Here is a 19,373-nt window from a genome sequence, read left to right as displayed (position 1 = left end):
GCCACGCGCGCGAGGCCCCGCCCCCGCCGGGGTCTAAGCGCAGGGCCCCGCCTACCAGCCCGACGCCCCCAGGTCCTAGAGCGCAACCGAGAGCAGGCTCGAGGGTGTTGGCCCCAAAGCCGAATCTGTGCGACTCGGCTGCGTTCTTTAAGCGTCCGCAGGATGGCCGGGAGTCTAGGGAGCCGTCAGGGCACGGGAGAGAGACAGAAACTAGGGATCGTAGGAGGTGCCCTTCTGGTTTCCTTGGAGAATCGCATGCCAAGTGGAGAGGCTCAAGGGCAGGACTAAAGAGCGAAAGCTCCAGGACATCCTCGCTACATGTTCGCATGCTTGGGACTGAGAGCCCGGAGATTGCAGGGTTTCTGGGTAGGCGGGGCCGCAGTGACAGCCGCACAAGTGCCCAATATCTAAACCCAGGCTTCAAACTCTCCAGTCTCCTAGGACAACTTAAGAGCAGGGCAGGGACTGAGGCCAGTTGGCCCACTCAGGCCAGGTCTCCAGGCTGCAGAGGGCCGCCGGTTGATGAGTGGATGAGAGGAGCCAGGCGAGCCCGCAGTGGACATGTCTCTATTTGAGTACCCCAAGATAAGCTACTGTGGGAGCCAGACAGTGACTCCCCGCCGCAGGCCCTGGCACAGACCCTCCGAAGAGGAAGTAACCTCTGCCTAGTTCCCGGCTGCCTCATCCAGCCCTTTCAGGTTCCAAAAGAAGAGATTGCAACTCTGACCCTGAGTTTTGCAGACCCCGCCTTTGATGATATTTCTCTAAATGGCCCTCCTGGAACTTGGCCACTGTGAGGAAGATAATTCTTCACGCACCAGGCAGGATTCCCTCCAGCAGTGTTACACAAGAGGCTCGTTATGAGACTACTGGCAGGAATTTGCTGCCACAATTCTTCTTACAGCTTCCTGGTCCCCAAGGGACCTGACCTCAAGGTGACCTCCACCTTCCTTGCTCCTTAGTGAAGCACATGTTTGTTCGGGGGGGTTTCGGATTCATCCCTGTTGTCCACTACTTTAATGTGTGTGTTCCGTGGCTACCTCTCCTCTTCTGGCCTCCTCAGCCACATTCATGTAGCCTTTTTTTTTTTTTTTTTTGCTTCTTTTTTTTTGCTTCTTTTTTTCGGAGCTGGGGACCGAACCCAGGGCCTTGCGCTTCCTAGGCAAGCGCTCTACCACTGAGCTAAATCCCCAACCCCCACATTCATGTAGCTTAAGAGAAGACTTGGTGGGCTTAGAGCTGAGACTGCCAGTAAGGCCTCTCTTACTCCCTGTTCATCTTGGTTGAAAACCTCAGTGATAGGCTAGTGTCAGGAAGGGGCCTGGGTTCTAGTTCTGGTTGGCTGGCAATGTTCTCCCTGAGCCTGTCCTTTTACTGTGGGCAGATCATGGTGCCACCTCTCCTGTTTGCCTGTCTAGAGTAATGGTTTTCAATGTTGGAGCCCTTTAATATGGTTCCTCATGCTGTGGTGACCCCTAGCCATAAAAGTATTTCGTTGCTACTTCATACCTGTAATTTTGCTACTGTTATAAATCGTAATATCTGATAGGCAGGATGTCTGATATGAGACCCCAATGGGGTCACAACCCATAGGTTGAGGACACTGGCCTACGGAAAGCGGGAGGGAGGCAAAGGATGGGATGACATTTTAAGTGGATGCTGACCCTGAAGTGCCAGAATTCTATTTTGGCTAAGTGGCTGCCGGGGAGGCAGATGATGAAAACCAGAGCTGCCCTCTAACCTGCTGGTGTCTGCGGGAGTCAGAAATAGGAAATGGAGTCTGGAGGACACGGCCAGCCATGCCGGCAGGGAAACTACAGCAGATCTCAGCCGGTAGAGATCAGCTCTCCCTTCTACCTTACGCTTTGCTTGGGAGAAAAGCACACCAGCCTGAGTTCTGCTTTCTAACAGCTGTTCCCAAGCCTGCTTTGTTCGAGCAGGTCCTGTCATGCCACAGGATGAGTGGGTGACTTAACATAGAGCTGGCCAAGTGGAATGCACCTTCGTTCAGCAGAGCAGCTGCTGGGAGGGGGCCTTTTGAGGTGAGCCATGCAGGGAGCCAATGCAGGTGAGGCTTGTAGGGAAAGTGTTCAACATGGCCAGAGGAGTCCAGAGTCTTTGGAAAGAGAGAGGAGCTATCTGAAGCCATTGGGAGTAAACAGAGGGGAAGGAAGGCCTAGGTTCCCCATCAGGGGTGTGGTCAGGAGAGGCCAGGTAAGAACAGCGTAGACCATCCTGAAGGCCCCACAGAAGTAGAGCTGGGGTAGAACCCAGAAAGAGAGCCCCAAGTTAGCAAGGGGCTCAGCCTTGTCTGACCCCAGGGATGGAACTACGTTTCTTCAGGCCCCTGGCCATCTGCTTCCGGGAAGGTGAATAGAATGGGACATGGAGCCAGAGGACACTTCCGAGGAGTAAGGGGACAGTGTGCCCAGTGCCCACTGTGCTGCCCGCTTCTTCAGGACACCGACTTGAGCCCCTTCCCCAGAAGTGGGCCCTTGCAGGTCAACGCCACACGGCAATGCAGTGGTGCTGACTCAAGACCCCAGTCTCTCCCACGCAGGACTCTGCTGAGAGGTCCCTCTAGACTTTATCCAAGAACAGAGGCGAGAAGTGGCTGCTTTATTGGCTTCAGATCTCCCAAAGAGCCGGCCCCCTGGATCCAGTGTGCTAGCCATGTCTACTTCAGCTCTGTATAAGTTCTGGGGCAGCACACGCACGCTCGCACGCACGCACGCAGCCACTGTCTGGATAGTCTATGGTCAGTGGCACTTGGGAAACAGGACCTATGGAAAAAAGTATAGCAGCTGGCCTTGGTACCATGCAGACCAGTGGCTCCCTAGGGTCTGGGTGTCTTTCCCCCTCTGAGCCAAGCCCCAGGGTGTTCAGGCTGAGCTCAAACTGTGGGAAGTGGGCACGATGCATGCAAGGGCAGATTATGGACCACGTGTAGGAAGCAGATGGATATGTGAGCAGGGAGAGCCAGGGGGCAGGAAAGAGGCCAGCACCCTGAGGGTTTTGGGTTACTTTAGCTGCTGTGTCTGCTCATCATCACGTAGGGGCCAATTTGTGGGTGTAGGCCATCGGACCAGGGATTGTCTTCTCCAGGGAAGCGAGCACAGCCAGCTTTTCTCCCAGGGTCCCTTTGGGTCTCGGAAGTCCCTTCCTAGAATGTGTGGAAACGTTGAATGCGGCGTGGAATGACAAGGGCAGTGTCCAGCATCAGTGTAGGGCGTGCCTTCTGGGGACAACATGCCTTTTCTCTATTGTATTACTCGGGGCTTTGGTTTGACTCTGGGACAGTCTTACTATGTAGCCCTGGCTGGTCTGGAACAGTTATGTAGATGAGGCTGGTGTCTAACTTGGATATTTGCCTGTCTCTGCATCCCACGTGCTAGGATTGAATGCTGTGGTGTTGTCCTATCTCGCTATTTGCTGCCTTCTGATCCTCTGGCCTGGAGCTCTGCCGGCTCTGGGCAGGTGTCCTTCTAAGGCAGGCTGCTCCATAGAGCTGGCAGGTGACAGACATTCTGTCCAGTGTCCATCACTTCCCCTTCCACACACTCTGCCTCATTCTCTACCTGCCCCAGTCACTCCGAGGCAGAAACCAGGGCACAGATGCGAGTCCAGCACCGATACGGATGATTCTCTGCCTCTCACCTGCCTGACTCGCTCCTTCCCATGGGAGCCCATAGCTTTGTTTCCCCCGTTACCCCCTCTGCCGGTGCCTCACTCTGGTGCTCCCCAGTGTGGCCCTGTGTGAACAATAAATGCCTTTCCTATGGCAGGAATCTGAGCTGGAGGTGTGATGCTGTGAAGGAACCCCTGCCTAGCATAAGCTCCCTGAGACTTGCACCCAGCACCCCCCCCCCACTAACCAATGGCAGGGGGCTTGGGATCTGCTCTGAGCATAAGTGGATGGATAATATCAGCACTTTAAACGGATAATAAAACCAGAACGTAGTCTCTGTCTGGTCAGCACGTGCAGCGTGCTTAAGGCTTTGACTGCAGTGGCAGCTGCTGCAGCAGAGGACACGGGAGTATTTTGTCCTAACCACCTCAGGGTTGTCCCATAGCTGGTTAAGGAGTTTTTGAGGAGGCACAAGCCAGGCAAAGGTGGCTGCTCTGGTCTCAGCTGAGACCCTCTGTTTTGATATGCAGCCTAGGCCCCTGAATGTCTTTAAATTCCTGGCCTAGCTTCCTTAGCCACCTGTCTCTTATCCAGACCCACAGCTTTGCTTGTCCCGGCTTGCAGGACATGTAGCCCCACAGGGCCTGTTTTTGTCTCACTGAGCCCTGGACCTGAGGGCAAAACCCTGCTGAGGACTTTCTGAGGAACATAAGTACATCCTGACCTCAGTCAGCTAAGAACCCTTCCTGGATCCCGCCAGCTCTGTGGTCCCCGGTAACAAACGTAATGGAGCCCCGGGCCATGCTGTTTATGTGGTGGTTTGAGGAAGACCGGCCCCGACACCCCATGAGTTTGAATGTTCGGTTTCCACTAAACCACTACAATTGGTGGACTGTTGAAGAAGGACTAGGAGATGTGGCCTTGTTGGAAAAGTGTGTCACTAGGGTGGGCTTTGAGGTACCAAAAGCCCATGCCAGACCTAGTCTCACTGCTTCTTGCCTACAGATCAAGATGTAGCTCTCATCCTGTGCCAGGCCTGTCATGTCTGCCTGCCTTCCTGCTGCTGTACTCCCTGACATGCTGTTCACGGACTCACCCTCTGAAACTGTAGCCAATCCTTCAACTAAATGTTTTCTTCTTTGTCAGGGTGTCTCTTTGCAGCAACAGAACAGTAACTAAAAGACTATGTCCCTGGGGTTGGGGATTTAGCTCAGTGGTAGAGTGCTTGCCTAGAAAGCGCAAGGCCCTGGGTTTGGTCCTCAGCTCCAGAAAAAAAAGAAAGGGGAAAAAAAAAAAAAAAGACTATGTCCCCAACTCCCTGGATACTCCATCCTCCCACAGCCCTCAACCCAGCACCCCATGGTCTCCCTCTCCACACTTTTCAGTTCTCACATCTTGGACTGCCTAGCTCTGCCCGCTGTTTCCCAGTGCCCTCAAGAGATGCCCGGGCGTTGATGGGCATTGCAGGTTGGGCATGAACCGCCACCACGAGGAGGCAGGGCCTCAAGGCACAGGGAGTTATCAGAATAGTATTTATTGATATGCTCAGTGCTACCTTGTTAATACTTCGGTCACGTGGCGCGTGGCTGAGGTAATAGGGGTGGGGCCAGTGGGGCCTGGACTCCCATGGGAAGCGGTCCAGCCAGCAGCTGGGGACCCGGGAAGGGGATGTGGTTATTGCGTTGTATCCCTTCCCTCGTTTGTACCCTGGCGCCTACGCCTGCTCTCACCCACTGCTCACGTGGGTGCTGCTCACTCGCTCGCACACTCACACATACTCAGGCTCACTCACAGCAGGCTTGTCTCCTGCTCGCTTGTTTACTCGTGCACGGGCACTGTGCATCTCTGGCAAACTCAGTCACTCGGGCAGGTGCTTGTACCCACACCTGCTTACTTGGCACTTTTACACCCACGTCTGCTTAGGCCACTCACACACATCGTCCTCTGCTTTAAATGCACCCTAATTCTCCTGGTGATAAATAGTCTCGTCAGTTACAGTAGTCATAGTAAAAATAAAGTGTGTGTCAGGCTACGTGGAGAAAGTGCATGTTGATTTGGACCCGGGGCAGCCCTCAGTCCCCCCTCCACCTGAAGGTATCAGGTCCCTCTGTAGGGGCCAGGCCCTTAAGTGAGTGACCCCTGGGGTCTGTCCTGAGGCCAGTACCACCTTCCCCAGCACCGTCCTCACTTACCCTAGGCTGGGCCCAACTGGGTGTGCTGAGTTGTGTCAGCCCACAACAAAACCCACTAAAAAAATAAACTCTTCATCTTGTGGCCCAGCATGCTGAGGGGGGTGCCTGATGCTGGGGTAGGCACCCTCTCCCACCTTGTGCTCGAGCCCCGGCCTGCACTTGTGGATGCCATGGTGAGCCAGGTGGAAGGAGGGCTGGGCCCCGTGGCATGCAGACAGGAGGCTGGGGGTTGTGGGCGGTACTGGGTGAGCAGAGTTCGGATCTACTCATGCCTAGGCTCAGCTGGGCCATCCCTGGCTCTCGCAGAGAGGTTTTGGTGGCCTGGGAGGCCCTGCCCCTCAAAACTCCACAGTACTCACAACTGTTCTCGGCTCCTCGAAGGTGGCGATGAGGATCTGCTGGGGTGGGGGTATGCTGAGGAGGTCGCCCATGTCTGAGGGTGCACAGGGACCTCCTTCCTCCTCTTCCCGGGCCTCGTACAACGTGCTGATGTGGAGCAGGGGGTGAGTGGCGTTTCGGCTCAGGATGGTGAGGGGGTCAGCCTTGCCCAGGCTGCTCGGTGACAGGGAAGCAGCAGCAGAGGCCGTGGGGGGTGAGCACACATGGAATGGGCCCCCAGACGGCAGGGCAGACTCTGTGGGGTATGGGATTTCCTTCTCAGGGAGCGGAGCATCTGAAAACAGGCAGGAACACAGGCATTTCACAATCCAGCTCACTCACTGTGGCCGCCCTCCCGGTGCCGCCCACTGGCACCTACTGGGCCCCAAACTTCCGTGGAAGGCAGGCACCCTTGCCTTTAGCAATCTGCCTGGCTAAGCCTAATGACCCAGGAATAGCAATGCTATGTGCTGAATTGCCGAATTTCACCCCCAGCGGCTCACATCTGCCTGAAGCCCTTATTGACCGCAGGAGGTATGTTTCCTGGTGGCTGTGGTGCTGCCTTCCTCCTCCTCATCTGCCTTATGGGAGTGTCTAGACTCCTATTAGGCCTGTCCCTCACTTTAGGAGCAACCCTTGTGTTAGTTCTGCTGTGACCAAGCTAGCTAGCCTGGTCACCACCTCTTCTACACTGTTCTCTGACGCTTTCCCTCTTTGTGTCCTAGACACGGGGGACTGCGGGGTTTCCTGCTCAGGGCTCCCTGGGGATCTACATCCTGCTCCATCCCCGACCTGCCGGGGGTCCTTACCTTTGGTGGGTGCTGCAGCCAAGCCCAGCCCACATTCCTCTGTCTGGGACAGGAAGCCACCTTCCTGGCTCCGGGAGGCTGGTAGGGCAGGGGGTACTGCTTCAGTCTTGGCCTTCTTGCTGCCTAGGATATAGGGATGCACATCCAAGGAGAAGTGCCGGGTATGCTTTTTCTCAGAGGCAGCAGGCGGGGCAGAGGAGGGCCCTGTATCACCTCCACTCCCCTTGTAGTGGTGGGCAGCCCGGGCACCAGCGTCCAGCAGCGGGGCAATAAGTGTATCCGTGGCTGTCTTCCTGCGCACAGGTTTGGGCTTCTCAGTCTTGCTGTTTTCTACGCGCATAATGGCCAGCTGCTCCTTGAAGGGCTGTGGCAGCGGGTTGCTGGTGGGGATCCACTTCATTTTCTTACGGGGCCGCTTGACCACGGGTGGCTCAGCAGAGCCCTCAGGCTCTGCGGGGTTGATGCTGGGGTCCACGGTCTGGATGCCTGAGTCCCGAACCGTGGGCGTGGTGTCGTGGTTAGACTGAGCCAAGGCAGCCAGAAGCTGCCGCACCACGTTGTCGTACATGAGGTCGCTCTCGTTGGTGATGAAGTCCAGCCGGTTAAGCGACTTGATGTGGTCACGGTTCTCGTTACAGAACATGGCCAGGATGTTGATGTCGCAGAACTGCGAGCGGCGCCACTGCCGGCGCGTCTTGATACCCACCTTGTGCAGCTTGTCAAAAATGAAGTTGCTCTTGCGGAAGATGAAGAGGTGGATGAGGTTGACCAGGATGATGAGGTTCATGAAGCAGAGCAATACGATGTCCACACCCGCAATGATCCGCTGCAGCTGCACGGAGGGCAGCTTACAGCTGACGCGCACCGTGGGCCCGGCGCTACCCACCGGCCCGTCAGGCGAGGCGCCCAGGGCGCAGGTGAACTCGTTCTGCTTCTGGGTGGCGTAGTATGTGCATAGGTAAGAGATGGGCACCACACTGAGTAGCAGGATCAGTACGTGCCGCGCCAAGTACAGCTTGGCCAAGAAGTTGCTGCGGCCCCGGCGCTCCAGGTACTTCTCAAACAAATTCTGCTCAGGGCTCTTCTCCTTCTCAGCGTTCTCAATGATTTCCCGCTTCTCGCGCTCCGTGATGCCTGGCCCCTTGGACTGGATCTGCTTCTCAATCTTGGGGGCGCGACCTTCGGCGGCTCGGTGGTAGCAGTTGTCGATCTCCTGAAGCAGGAAGTTGAGCTCGGAGGTGAGGCGCGTGGAGGCCAGGAACTCCCAGCCCAGTGCGGGCACATACATGATGGCGGCAAAGGCCAGCAGTGCGTAGGGCAGGAACTTGTGCTCAAACAGCGATGGCCACAGGCTGGCATCCACGCCGGGCAGGGCATCCCGCAGCTCTGTCCAGCAGTAGCCACGGGCGTACAGCGCCTGGTCACGGGTGAAGTTGTGCGGAGTATAACAGTAAATTGGTTCCTCTGAGGGTAGAGAGGAGACACGGGCTAGGGCAAGAGGTGGGACTAGCCTGATTAAGACCAGGTCTCGGGATGTATGAAGGGCATGGAGTGGACCTGATCCCGGCTCTGCTCAGCCACCCTCCCTATGCAGGTGGCTGGGCTCTCATGTCCATGGACTCTAAAACCCCCTCTCCCCATAGAGCTGCCTGCCTTATGCAAGGACTGCTGTTCCCCAAATGAACCCCCACTCCTCTCAGGCTAGTTTCCCTCACCATGTCCTGACTACAGTGTTGTGTTTAGGGTTCTGATCCTGAGTACCACTTACAAAGTGGTTGGTTAGCCAGGGGTTAAGACCCGAATGTAAGACCTGAGGAACTGACCTGTACTATTTATCTCAGTCTAGAAAAGCCATAAAGACTGTATGTACAGGACAAACCAAGGTCTAGAGAGGATCAAGACAGACCATGGGGCAGCCAGGGTTTCTCTTTTAGCATCCCATATGGACCAAATAAAGACCAGTCTCTGCCACTGACTTTACACTGCCAGGACTGTTGGCCTAGAGGCTCCTATCTAGCCAGAGGCAGTCACAGAGGCCTAGACTCTAAGAAAAACCTGCCTGTGACAAGTGTAAGGGATCTCTCAGGTCCCCCTGTTCCAGAGGAAGGGAAATGTGGGGACCCTGGATGCTGGTGTGAGGGAACGCTCACTGGCCAGCCACATCCGCCACTGAAAATGAGCAGAGGACCTGTCTGCACTTGGCTTATGTGGACACACACCCGGAAGCTGAGGATGTCACACATGCTTGCACTGGGCTGTGCACAGCCTTGTTTTGCAATCTTATGCTTTCAGTTCATTTCCAGAAAACTTGGAGGCTCAAAGTCCACCAGACTGGGTCATGAGCCCTAGGTGCCAGACCACAGTTTCCCCTGGCATTAATCCAAGTCAACTCGGCCTTAGCCATCTCGCTCACATTCAAGACTGGCTCCAGCTTAAAGCCTTCAAGCCCTTCATCACAGTCTTAAGATCAGGAAGTAACTGGGTCTAATTGGATACTCTGGACAGGGAGATGACAGCGACCCAGGCTAGCTGGAAGACTAATGTGAGGATTTGAAAACAAAATGTCCCCTATGGGCTCATGTGTTTGAACATTTGGGCCCCAGCGGGTGGCACTGTTTTGGTAGGTTGTGGAATCTTTGGGAGGTGAGTTCTGGCTGATAGCATGAAACTAGGGAGGGTCTATGTACACCTCAGTGTGAATGAACCACACCAGGAGCTCTCGTCATGGGCGGAGCCACCCTAACCGGGAGTCTTCTCTCCATGTGGTATTCCCTGAAAGGGTAAACCAGACCAAATCCTTCCTCTGTTAGGTTGTTTCTACTACAGCAACAAGAAAAGTAACCAACACAGACATTAATCACATGTCTTCAGGGGCCCAAGAGGCAGGGGACAGAGACCTCATTGTCTATATGTTCTTCTTGTAGAACCAGCATGTAGTGGGTTCTGGCCCCATTCTAACTTAGCTGAGGACCTTGGTCACCGTTTGGGGTATCTCCCCACATACCCTCTCATCACAGAGTCAAAGACCCTTAGGCCTTGTGAGGGTTTGTATGTGCTTGGCCAGGGAGTGGCACTATTAGAAGGTGGGGCCTTGTTGGAGAAGTGTCTCACTGTGGGGTGGGCTTGGAGACCCTCCTCCTAGCTCCTCCTAGGATGCTCAGTCTGTTCCTGGCTTCCTTCAGGTGAAGATGTAGAACTCAGCTCCTCCTGCACCATGCCTGTCTGGATGCTGCCATGCTCCTGCCTTGATGATAATGGACTGAACCTCTGAACCTGTAAGCCAGCCCCAATGAAATGTTGTCATTTATAAGACTTGCCTTGGTCGTGGTGTCTGTTCACAGCAGTAAAACCCTAACTAAGACAGGCTTCAAGGACTATCAGAACATAACCCAGTCAAGGGGAACCCCAAGACCAGTGGCTATGTGGCTACTGGTCTTCCTCATATGGTCCTGGGAAGGTTCCAGTGGAGGTGTGGGTGGGCTAGAAAGAATTAAGAGTGAGCCTTGCTTAGATGGTCAGGTACTGGGACTTCCTGAAGTTGGGGCCACGTCCACATGAGAGCTGGGCACCTGGCCATGCCCAGGGGTGGAAGTGGAAGCTAGGGGTAGTCAGGATCCCTTTAACCTGAGGTCCTGGAGGATGGGTGTCCAGGGCAGCATAGGCTGGGCTCTGAGAGGAGCAAACAGGGGAAGCAAAGGAATTGGCTCTCTTGGTTGGAAAAAAAATTGAATTTTATTCTTTTTTTTTTTGTCCTTACAGCTGATACCTAAAGTCACAGAAGTGTAAGTGGCCTTCTCTCAGGAAATTTGATTCCCACCCTGAATCAAGCCCATCCCTACCTGCCCAGCCAAGCTGAAAAACTAGGTAAGAGGAGAGAATCCCCATATTCCCATGGGCACCTTCAGTGGGGCCCGACCTCCTCCTTGGTCACATGGTACTTCTGATGACATGGCAGATACCAAAGGACCTAGAGAGGGGCAGGTGTTTAAGCGCGGGTGGCTACCATAGGGTGCTGATGCTGTAGACTTGTGCTGAGCCTAAACTAGGCAGGATGGCAGGTACCCGGACCCTGGATGCCCTGCCCAGACACAGTGTCTGCCTGGAGCTCTTCTGTCTGAGGCCCCTGTCTTGGGATTTCCCAAGGGTGATGAGTTCTTGTCTAGGTGAGTACAGGTACTTGAGGAGGGGACCTGAAAGCTGACCCATCTCAGTGCACATGGGGCTAGCTCTGCAGAGTGCTGTTGGAAGGTGTTTTCCCCACAGGACAGGACAGTTTAGACCTGCGCTGCTGGGCACCTGACTGCTCATGAGAGCAAATGGAGAGCTCTAGCCAAGGAACTTACTAAGCCGAGACTGCTGTCACAGTGGCAGCAGGGAAGTCGATGGCAGTAGCCACAGGACACTGCTGCAGCCTCCAGTCAGAGCAGGTCTGAACAGTAAAAGCACAGACCCAAAGGGTTTTTACTTCAACTTCTGCCCAGGGCTGGAGCTGAACTTGAGCCCTAGACACATCTCTAATCCACCCCATGGGTCCAGCCTGCACACAGTCCAGCTCAAGCCTGTGGCCTCTCGCTAGCTCACAGCCAGCTCCGCTCTCAGCTCTCCTTGCCCCAGGTCAGGACCAAACTCTTCCCCAACTCCTTCATAATGGAATGACAGCTCCACATCCTGACTTCTGGACCTTGTGACTGCAGCTGGGATTGAGGACTTAATGGGAGACGATTCTGGATTATCTGAGTGGGACAAGGGAACACAAGGGTCCCTTTCGAAGGAAGGTAGTGATGGATAGAGAAGGCCTGAGCCAAATGTCACGCTGTAGTTTGGTCCTGAAGGTACACACAGACGTGCTACTGGAAGCTCCCTCTGGACCAGTTCTGCCTATAGCTTGCCCATCTCGTAGTCAGGCTTGGGGGCAAGCATCTTTGTTTGTCCAGCTATTGCACCAGCTTTGTTTGCTTGCTTTTCGGCCTGTGAAAGGTGGTGGGGATCAACCTAGGACCTCTAGAATGCTAAGCAAGCATGCTGCCGCCAAGCCACACCCTAGTCCTGAACATTGTTTAGAGCCAGAGTTTGTGCTAGTCTGTTCCAGGAGTGTGGGCAGATAACAGGTGGCCCTGGCTTCTTACGAGCTGCCTGTCTCATGTGTGTATGTGCGTGGGGGGAGCACTCCATCCCGATACCTCCTGCAGTGGTATGGGTGGATGCTTCAGAGTGCTGCAGGCCTTGAAGGGATGGGGACCCATGCCTGGGACAAAGGGTTGACTTTCAGGGACCACAATAAAAAAGGAGATGGGCTGGTATCTGACTGCCTTCACTTCTCACAGACCCACCCTACAGATCTGTCCTGCTGGGTGGGAAGGGACAGCAGCTGGGGGCAGGACCCACCTATGCTCCTCAGTATAGAGCACTTTGGCTTTCCTTCCTTAAGGAAAGAGTACTGAGAGGGGACACACACTGGGTAACACCCAACTTCTGTGAGCTGGACGCCCACATCCAGGTGATATCCAGAAATATCCCCAAGTACATGGGACCTGATCATTTGACTATTTTAGAAAAAGCCGTTGCTGGCCTCCCAGCCTGGGTCTGAGAGATCTGGAGGCTCTTTGCCTCTTTCCCCTTCCCCCACTTCTGGCCTTTGTGTCCTGACTCCCCACTCCTGCCTGAGTGGCAGGAGAATTATTTCACAGCAGCCCTGGCTCCATCAACAGCCGGTCTCTGGAAAGGAGTCATCCGAGGTTTTCTTGGGCCACCCCTAAAACTTGAACTCTACCTTTAGATCTGCTGGGTGGAGATCACCAGGGCTCAGGGGCGGGGGAATGTAGCATAACCCACGATAGAAGGGCAGGCTCCTTCTTCAAGGGTATCCACACAGCAACCTCTTCTGACATTCAGGATTCAATGCCCCTATAGGCAGGACCCAGGTGTATGCAGAAAAGGAGGGGTCGTTGGTCACAATGGTCACAGTATTAGAAGTGGGGTGGTTGGCTTAAAACAGCAGACATGTACCTCACACACCTGAAGGCCAGAAGACCAAAATCTTTCAGGCAGGCAGTCACCAACTGAGAGCCCTGGCACAGGGTCCTAGATATCTCTGTCCTTCCTTCCTTCTATACGTTCACCAAGTGGTCCCCAAGAAATGATGGGGCCTTGGGAGAAGGAGTAAGGCTGACTGTTCCCTTTCTCTCCCTCCTGAGCAGGCTTACTGGTCAAGCATAGGGCCTTGTCTGTGCTGTGTAGGGCCTTGTCTGTGCTGTGTAGGCCCTAGGACCCCTCCTCACCTTGAGGTAGGCTTAACTCAGCATGGGTAGGAGGACATGTGGGTCTGAGGAGGGCACCTGAAGTTCTGTGGGAAAGCACAGGGGGTTTGAAGCAGCAGGTCCAGGATCAGGGCTAACTTGGGGGGACGTCTTGGTGGTTCCAGGCCCAGGTAGATGCAGGGTATTTGGAGGTCTCACAGGTGACAAGCTGGGTTGGCAGTGTCTGAGATGATCAAGGGATCATCGAAGATGGCCCAGTCCACGTGTATACCCACACCTGAGGCTGCCTTACTGTGTCTGTCATAGAGAGAGCTGTGTTCTCCTTAATGTCTGCTGTTGTCCTAGCCCTGTACTTGTGGACTGACAGAAGCAGCCTTTGTAGATGTAAATGAACTGAGAGTAGAGTAGAGTAGAACAATCCCAACCTTATGATATACTTGTGACTCTAGGGAGGGACACAGGCGTGGGGAAATCCCCAACAGAGGACAGACACAGAGCTTGGGTGGTGTAGCCATAGGCCAAGGAATATCAGGGAAGGCCTGCTGCTAGCTACCACTCCTCAGAATGAAATGGCCTTTGAGAGAACTCAGCCCTCCCTAAACCTACATTTTGGACTTCTGGCTCCTGGAACTGTAGGGTACGTGTCTTGTAAGGTAGTCACCCGTTGCTGGTACTGTGATCAGCATGGCCAAAGGCCTCTTTATGCACACACCTGGGTGTGACTGAGTGTCAGGGCCTTTGGTGTCCAAGGATGGAGACCAGGAGAATGTCCTCCAGCTTTGTCGTGGTATTAAGCAGTCTGAAGGATGCCTGCCCTCAGGTTGACATCTCTAGGTCCTGGAGTCTCCTGTAAGGTGAGGCACCTGTGGGTGGTGGTGAAGAAGAGGGTATCAAAATACCTGCTCTTGTTGCCCAGTAGCTGCAGAGGGCAGAGCGACCTGCACCTCCAGAGGAACTCTGGAGTCCTCACAGTCTTTTTCCTGCTATGAAACTGGCCACGAATTAGACTTGTGGCTATGGATACCCGGGCCGAGTCCTTGCCTCAGTTCAGCTCCAAGTGGGGGATGCCATTTCCCATCTTTGTGTGTCTCCAGAAGTCAGCTCCCTAGTGCCGCACATCAGCTCATGTCACCTTAGGCAGAGCCCACTATTCATGTGTACTCTCCTGAGAATGACCACAGGTGTACCCACATGCTCCCTCAGATAGCAGGCCCAGTTCTACTGACCTAACACTTGAGCTTCTCAACCTATTCCCTCTTCCCTGATCTGCCCTACCTTCTACCTACACTGCCTTTGCCCGTCAAGGTTGGCTTCTTGGGCCAACATTGCTTGATGTCCGGCAGGACCAGCTCCTGTCTGGGCTTCCTCTGTAGAAGACCTTTTGAAAGGGGCGCTTCAGAGTTCTTCAGGAGTACCCTCACTTTCCTACACCATCAGCCCCAAGAATCCCATGCTGTATCATGGGGTATTTCACGATCCCTGAGCAATGCCCTCAATACCCATCCTTCTCCAGTTCTCATCTGGACCTCATCAAGCCTTAGCCCACCTCCCCCTGTGACATTCTACAACACAGACCCTACATCCCATTCATACCGAGGGCTAGCAAGTGTAGGTCAGGCCTACTCTCCTCCCGGCTTGAAGCTGAAGGAATGGAAGGCCAAACAACAATAAAACAGAGGAGGCTCTCAGGCGGCCCTGTCTCAACCCCTCATGCCAGACTGAGGTGGTGCCCAAGGTCTGTGATGAGACCCGCGGGCAGTGCCTCAACGCTTGGCCAGGTGGGTGCGGTCCAGCTGAACTGGCTGCCTGGCGCGCTCGTAGCGCTGGGCGCTCAACACCTGCCGAAGCGCGCCCTGCCTCACCTGCGAAGTTCTTGGTGAAGACCAGGGTGACCAGCAGGATAGGTACCAGCACGGTGCCGATGGTGACCACGCGGTCGAACGGCAGTTCCAGCTTGAGCTGCAGCAGCAGCGCGGCCAGCGCACCCGCCTTGTCGTCCTGCGAGCCAGGCAGGATCAGCTCCCTCAGCTTCTCGCCCGCCAGCAGCGCGGTCGCCATGTCCGCCGACTGCTCCAGGAGGTGGTGCATGGGGGGCGGGGGCGCGGCCCGGCGGGGTACGGGCGGGGGGCGCGGGCGGGGCCGCGCGCCAGAGAGGGCGGCGGGGGGCGACGGAGACCGAGGTCACGGGGGCGCGGGGCGCAGGGCGCTGGAAGAGGGATGTCAGCGGGGATGCGGCGGGGCTCGGGGGTCTGCCGCCCCGCGAGAGGGGTCGAGCTGCCAGGGCGCCGGGCCGCCGCCGCCCCCGCCGTGCGCTGTAGCTGGCCCGCGCCCTGCGTCCCTCCCGGGGGCGGCGGCGGCTATCCTGCCTGGGCCGCGCGGCCCGCTCCCGCCTGGGAGGGGGGCTGTTTACCTGCGGCAACTCCGCGGCGTGGCTCCGCCCCCAGCCTTCCCACCCTCCACGTAGCTGCGGCGTTGGCGATGACTTTGCAGAAAAAAAAATTTTTTTTTTAAATGAAATGAACCGAGTTCATATTGATCATCCCCTTGTATCAGGGTTGGCCAAGCCCTGGCCCCCAAGCCCTGTGCATGGAAAGAGGCGGATCGCCTGCTCTGGGGTCAGATCGTGTCTGGTAGCCAGAGGGTTCTAGTTCTACACCTCAGTTCTCTTGTTCCTCAATGGGACCCGGGCTCCACATAGGCGCAGAGGCTGCCCTGTGAGGTGTTGCAGACAAGGGCAAGGAAGCCTGAACCCTCTTTCCCAGGCTAGTGCCTGCACATAAATGCTGTGGGGCGTCCTCTCCAAAGCTCCCGGATGCCTCTTCACTGCAGCCATGTCCCGGACCCAGGGGCGCCCAGTTAAACGCTGTGATGGGACCAGCCAGTGAGGATATGCTTGTTAACCCAGCATTTCCACTACTTCACCCACTGTCAGCATTCATGGAGCTGTGTCAGCTCGTGGGGGCTTCTAGGATTGTCACCTGACCTCTTGGGCCACCCACGTTCTCTCCATCCAGGAGCTATTGTACACAAACTTCTGTGACCAAGCCTTCTGCAGGATTCCTTGGCTCAGTATCCCTCCATTGCCTTTCCTGTGTGTGGATAGTAACTTCAACATCCAATAGCTATCCGGAAACATCTCAGACCAAGGCAAAACCTGGAGTGGCCGAGGTCTGGTCTGACCTGACCCTTTGTGGTGCCTTCTTGCTTCCACAGATTTTACCCTCGCCCTTCCCCTGCGGTGGTGAACGGCCACTCACTCCCCATCCCTAGGATTCCTGGCTGAGATGTCCTTTACCCATGACAAGCCCTCACCCCAGGCTTCCCAAAGCTTCCGGAGGAGTACTTCCTGCACCCTCCTTGGCTTCTCAGAAGGGCTATGCTGTTCACACTCCATTGTCCCACCTTCAGAGTCCCATACTTTGCTCTTTGATTTCCTAGAGCTTTTGCGCACTGACCGCTTCTCAGCGGGTTGGTTTTTCTCTGACCTGCAGGTCCTGCCGCACCCCACCTGCAAATGCTGTCTCCTTTGTTAACTAGCTGTGCATGCCTCCCTAAGGGCTCTACCCATCTCCTCTGAGTGGAGGGTCTTAATCTTTTAAAAAATTGGGCATGGGTGTACCACCAACATGCAGTGGCCACGGGGCCAGGACTCCCTGGGACTGGGATTACAGGTATTATAAGCTGTTATATGGGTGCTGATAATTGAATGCAGTTCCATGGAGTTTTCCCAGGACCTTTGGGTGCTAACAACAGTCTGCAACTTCAGTTCCAGAGGATTGGTTCCTTCTGGCTTCTGCAGGCACTACACTCATGTGGCACACAGACATACATGCAGGCACAAAACCCATATACATAAAATAAAGTCAAAAATATAAGTTTAAATACAGTTGCCCAATAATGGGGCAACAATGCCCCTCTAGACACTAGAGGCTAGTAAATAAAAAGCCTAGTACCAGGAATTGGCTGCTTGCTCAAGATTTGTTGGCCACTGAATTTCCCTATATCGCAAAATATTACAGGCTACTGCCATTGTTCTTGGCTACCCTCCAGACTTGACAGTGAGACTACTGCTGAATATACCACGTACTGGAGTCATGGGACACGGAGAAACTAAGCAAGCACCGACCTGGAAGCGCCATCCATTCCTACTGGCTAACTTTCAGACAGTCTCACGCAGCTGGGAATCCTGCCGGTTATGACCACTGCTCTAGTATCCCTCATGGCATAAACATCACAGGAGGGAGTGGCCGGCCATTTCTGATTGGATTTAAGTCCCACTCCACAAGGTGATCCCACATTGTTGGGCCAAGAATCTCTGGCTAGATGGGTCACATGCTCTGTGGGAGGACTCATGACTATTATTTTGCTAGATGAACACAGTATTAACGGGAGTAAGGAACTGATCTTTATACCTTTATCCGTGAGCCTTCTGTTTGTGGTAGGGTTGACTTACTGAGACCCACAACCGGCCAAGAGCAGTGGCTCTGTTCCCATCCCATGACTCCCACTAATGAACTGCCGTCCATTACAATCAGCCACTTCAGCCTGAGGCCAGGTGCCTGGGAGGGTCAGGAGTGTCAACAGCAGCCTAAAGCTTCTGCATCAAGCATCTGCTTGGGCTTCCTTGGCAAGAGCTCACTTACATGTCTTCTGGGGCCATGGGTGATGAATGTGAAATTCCATTTTGGGTATAGAACATAAAATATTTTCCAAAAAAAGTAAAGAAAATCCACATTTTCTTTCATACTGGCCTATAAGCATAATCTTTTACACTGGGGTTCCATCCATGGAGAGTAAAATACAGGTTCAAGAGACAAAAGGCACCATTCCTAGTTTGGGAGGATGCCCTTTTTAGAGGACAGTGTTGGTGTAAGTTTTAGTGCATTTTCCTCTCATGACACACGCTGCTCTGCTTTGCTTTAGAATGGCAACATTTACAATATGCTTGGGATGACATTGTACACAGGGCTGGAGAGATGGCTCACTGATCGGTCCCTGTACCAGCTGCTCTTCCAGAGGACCCAGGTTTAATTCCCAGTACCCTCATGGCAGTTCAAAAATGTAACTCCAGTTCAGGTGGTCTGACACACCCTTCCAGAGTCATACATTCAGGCAAAATGCTAATGCACATGAAATAAGTTATTTTTAAAAAGTGAGAAAGTGGGGCTGGCTGGAGAGAGAGCTCTGTAGTTAGGAACACTGGATGCTCTTCCACAGGAACCAGCTAATGATCAGCTGTAACTCAGAGGACCCTATACCACACCTTCTGCTGTCTGCTGACACTGTACACAAAACACCCCAACAGATATGAATAAAATCTCAAAAAAATGTAGGCAACTTAAAAATAAGCAAGGAGACACACTTTTTTCATTTCTAGGGTCTCTGCCTACCTGGCTCCAGGGACCGCTGGCCCTTGTTTTGCAGGTGGTCACATCGGTCTGGACAGCACTGTCATCCCTAGAGCAGGGCCTTCTATGCCTTTGTTCCTGACTGGGATGCTGCTTCTCCTAGCCCATCTTGCCTCTGCCTCTGATCCCACCACTCCCATTCTACAGATTCCGAGGTATGTGTGTGCCCTAGGCCGGTCTCACCTCTAGCTCAAGCTGGAGCAGGTATGGTTAGCCCTGATAGACGGATGTTTCTGGGCAGAAGGGTGCTGAAGCCCATGGGTTCATGACTAAGCTTAGCTGGGTACTTGGTAGGTTAGCTCCTGTCGCCGATGCCTTCCTGGGACCTGCTAGTTACCTGTGTAGCCGTCCTTGCTCCTGCTCTCACTAGCTCACACAGCCAAAGTTAAGGCCCCTCCGAGTGGCCACACTGCAACTGAATTTTGACTGGGGCAAAGGACGACACAGGTGAACCAGCCACCAGAGGCCGGATAGCAAGTAAGCTGCTCAATTCCATCCAAAGTCCTCCGCCCACCCTAGACACGCCATCCCCTGCCCTAAGGAAAGTGCCTTGCCCTCTGTGGTTCCCAAGGCCCTTGAAATTTCCTTCAGGGGATGATCCTTCCATCCCCCTCATCTCTGGGCTCCATCTAGCTAGGTCCAGTCCCTGGGTGTGGAGAGAGAACACCATAATAGAACTGGTACATGTTTTTGAGCAGGAG

At 54.4% G+C, this 19,373-nt stretch overlaps 1 protein-coding gene and 1 long non-coding RNA gene across 9 annotated transcripts in view; one reads left to right on the top strand and one right to left on the bottom strand.

Annotated features, from left to right (window-relative positions):
• Positions 1-61: 61 nt before the first annotated feature.
• LOC120093824 (uncharacterized) overlaps positions 62-19,373 on the top strand; it is a 53,376-nt gene continuing 34,064 nt past the window's right edge. Inside the window, exons 1-5 of one of the 4 annotated variants that reach the window (XR_015625853.1) lie at positions 432-935; positions 7,646-8,245; positions 10,190-10,282; positions 10,767-10,871; positions 11,271-12,306. This is a non-coding gene — a long non-coding RNA (uncharacterized LOC120093824). Of the gene's footprint in view, positions 936-1,762; positions 2,043-6,602; positions 6,733-7,645; positions 8,246-10,189; positions 10,283-10,766; positions 10,872-11,270; positions 12,307-19,373 lie in introns of those variants that run through there. The other 3 variants (XR_015625852.1, XR_015625854.1, XR_015625851.1) reach the window with 3 other exon arrangements.
• Positions 2,601-15,697, bottom strand: Panx2 (pannexin 2). Of its 5 annotated transcripts, none has more exons than XM_087558288.1 (5): positions 15,127-15,697; positions 7,008-8,471; positions 6,180-6,493; positions 3,025-3,163; positions 2,601-2,783 (listed from the first exon to the last, which is right to left on the bottom strand). In XM_087558288.1, exons 1-4 carry the CDS (start codon positions 15,350-15,352, stop codon positions 3,026-3,028), a joined length of 2,142 nt encoding a protein of 713 aa, XP_087414414.1. In that variant the 5' UTR covers positions 15,353-15,697; the 3' UTR covers positions 2,601-2,783; position 3,025.

The sequence above is a fragment of the Rattus norvegicus genome, chromosome 7 (genome assembly GCF_021556685.1).
Source record: "Rattus norvegicus strain SHRSP/BbbUtx chromosome 7, alternate assembly SHRSP_T2T, whole genome shotgun sequence".
Classification (NCBI taxonomy): Eukaryota; Metazoa; Chordata; class Mammalia; order Rodentia; family Muridae; genus Rattus; species Rattus norvegicus.
This window is presented reverse-complemented; position numbering and strand designations above follow the sequence as displayed.